At 45.2% G+C, this 2783-nt stretch overlaps 1 protein-coding gene across 1 annotated transcript; it reads left to right on the top strand.

The window, feature by feature from the left end:
* The first annotated feature begins 464 nt into the window (after positions 1 to 464).
* Positions 465 to 1409, top strand: LOC140845865 (olfactory receptor 7G2-like). The gene has a single exon (XM_073221011.1). The coding sequence runs from the start codon at positions 474 to 476 to the stop codon at positions 1407 to 1409; it is 936 nt and encodes a 311-aa protein (XP_073077112.1). The 5' UTR covers positions 465 to 473.
* The last annotated feature ends 1374 nt before the right edge of the window (positions 1410 to 2783 follow it).

The following is a 2783-nucleotide window of genomic DNA, read 5'->3' as shown; positions in this document are numbered from 1 at the left end:
TGTAATTTCACTAATATTTCTGATTGAAGGTGTGGAATATTGTGAGGGAATAAAGCCATGTGATCTTTATTCTACACCCAGAACTCACCACAGTGTGTCAGACAGTCATTGTCAATACAATTTTGTGCTGCTTATGTGAGAGGAGGGTAGACAGGAAGGGAGAGAGAAGGGAGAGAGGAAGGATGGAGGGAGATACAAGAGGAGGAAATGGTTCCTGGAGTCCCTGGGGTCCATGGTACGGATGAGCATGTTTCTAGCACAGCAGTTCTCAGACATCAGTGCATATCAGCATCACCTGGAGGGCTTGTTTAGATAGGTTGCTGGGCACCAGCCCTGGGAAGCATCATCAGTAAGATGGAGCGGGACCCAAGTACCGGCATCTCTAACAAGTTCCCACGTGGAGCGACTGTCTGTCCATCAACCATTCTTTCTATTTCATTGGTGACCAATATTTCTGTAGATTCTTCATCAACATGGAACCCAGAAATCACACAGATGTTTCAGAATTCCTCCTCCTGGCATTGACAGAGGATCCAGAGCTACAGCCCCTCCTCTTGGGGCTGTTCCTGTCCGTGTACCTGGTCACCGTCCTCGGGAACCTGCTCATCATCCTGGCTGTGAGCTGTGACGCCCACCTGCACACCCCCATGTACTTCCTCCTCTCCAGCCTGTCGCTGGCTGACATCTGTATAAGCACAACCACCATCCCCAAGATTCTGGTGAACATCCAAGCGCAGAATCAGCACATCAGTTACACTGGCTGCATCGCCCAGCTCTGCTTTGTCCTATTTTTTGTTGGTTTTGAAAACTGTCTCCTCGCAGCAATGGCCTATGACCGCTACGTGGCCATCTGTCACCCTCTGATGTACACGGTCATCATGACCCCCCGGCTCTGTGTTCTGCTCATTCTGCTCTCTCTGCTCTTTAGTGCTGGGGATGCTCTGCTCCACAGTCTGATGGTGCTGCGGCTGTCCTTCTGCAGGGACCAGGAAATCCCCCACTTCTTCTGTGAATTTTATCAGGTCATTAAGCTGACCTGCTCTGATACCTTCATCAATAACTTCCTGATATTTTTTGCGGTTGGCCTAATCGGGGGTGTAACTATCTTCGGGATCATTTTTTCTTATGGTCAAATTGTCTCTTCTATTTTGCGAATGTCAAAAACAGGGGGAAAGTATAAAGCCTTTTCCACCTGTGGGTCTCACTTCTCAGTTGTTTCCTTGTTCTATGGGACAGGTTTTGGGGTATACATTAGTTCTGCAGTTACCGACTCTTCCAGGAGGACTGCCGTGGCTTCAATGATGTACACTGTGGTCCCACAAATGCTGAACCCCTTCATCTACAGCCTGAGGAACAGGGACATGAAGGGGGCCTTTAGGAAACTCATCAGGAGGATACCTCTCCTTTAGTGAATTTGTCATCTTACTTGAGTCAAGTCTAGAATGAGAGACATTCTGGGGTTTCAAAGCACTTAACTTTTCAACTACTATGATTCTGTCAAAATGACCAGGAAATCCTGATGATGAGAGCCTGACAAATTGGGATTGAAACCCAATTTCTCTCTTTGTGTAACTTTGTGACTATTGACAAATGATTTCAGCTGTCTAAATTCAGTTTTCTGGCCCATGTTTGATAAAGAGATTCTGGGTCCTGGGATGTTGGTATAGTGTCTGGGGGAGAATATTCTCAATGTAAAATGGGACATGGTGGTTAGGGCGGAGAGTGTGTGTAAGCTGGGCCGTGGTCCCAGGTGGGCACTAGTTTTTGCCTTATCCAGTTGTTAGGATCGTGCAGATTTTGCCCCATATGTAGGCCTGCTGAGAGAGAAGGGAGATAGTCTTTCTAACCCAGCTTGCTCATTATTGAGTGATCCTTCTATTAAACTGTTTCTCCAGTGATGTCATTATCCACTATCCTCGGTTTCATCAGGTGTAGTATTGGTATGATTAGATTATGTCAATGGTTTGTGTTCCTGAGATATACGAACTCAAAGCTGAAGCATTCTTCAGTTATTAAGAAAAAGCAGCTTAAGAGGTAGAATTCTTCTCCAGGTACATGTAGCCAAACCATTGAAAATATCATTTTCTAGGAGAGATGATCAACGAGTAAATGACATTTTCTGTACTCTTTTTTTCTCAAGAGCACGTTGACTGTTGAGTACCCTTATTCTTCCAGGTGCATTTGCCAATCAGCCAAGCAGGTTCTCTGAGGAACTGGGAATGTCACTGCATCTGTAGATGCAAGGATGTCCTCAGATCCTACAGCTGTTGCTATTTGACCAGAAGCATTTGACCGGTCAGTCAGCTTCTTTCCTTTTGGCAATGCATTTCTGCCATTCAAATCCTTTCCATATTCTATAGCAGAATCTGCCAGCTGATGTCCCCAGGGTCACACCGGCAGAGCTTCAGTCCCCTTTGGCCTCAGTGACTTACACCAAACATGATAACAAGTCCTTCCCAGAGGCTGCATCATGTAACTCCAAGAGCAGATGCTTAGGTTATGAGTCATGCCATATTCCAAGAGTCAGAAGTGTTCATAGCCAATCCATTCTTTATCTGGGTGGGGTGGGATGGTGTGTGTGTGAAATTTCCCTCACCTAAAATTAAACATTAACCACGTTAAAGTGTTTTAATTCAATGGTATTAGTTACATTCCCACTATTTTGTAACTCTGACACCGTTTCCAAATCTTTTGCATCCCCGTAAATAGAAACTATAATCTAGAAGCCAGCACTTCTCAGATTCCCTCCCTCCAAACCCTGATAATTTCTAACCAAATTTCTA

Source organism: Manis javanica, chromosome 13, assembly GCF_040802235.1.
Source record: "Manis javanica isolate MJ-LG chromosome 13, MJ_LKY, whole genome shotgun sequence".
Classification (NCBI taxonomy): Eukaryota; Metazoa; Chordata; class Mammalia; order Pholidota; family Manidae; genus Manis; species Manis javanica.
Note: the sequence above shows the minus strand (reverse complement) of the source record. Positions and strands in the feature narration are given on the sequence as shown.

Coding starts and splice junctions, on each gene's coding strand:
- LOC140845865 (XM_073221011.1), top strand. CDS start 474: ATGGAACCCAGAAATCACACAGATGTTTCAGAATTCCTCCTCCTGGCA.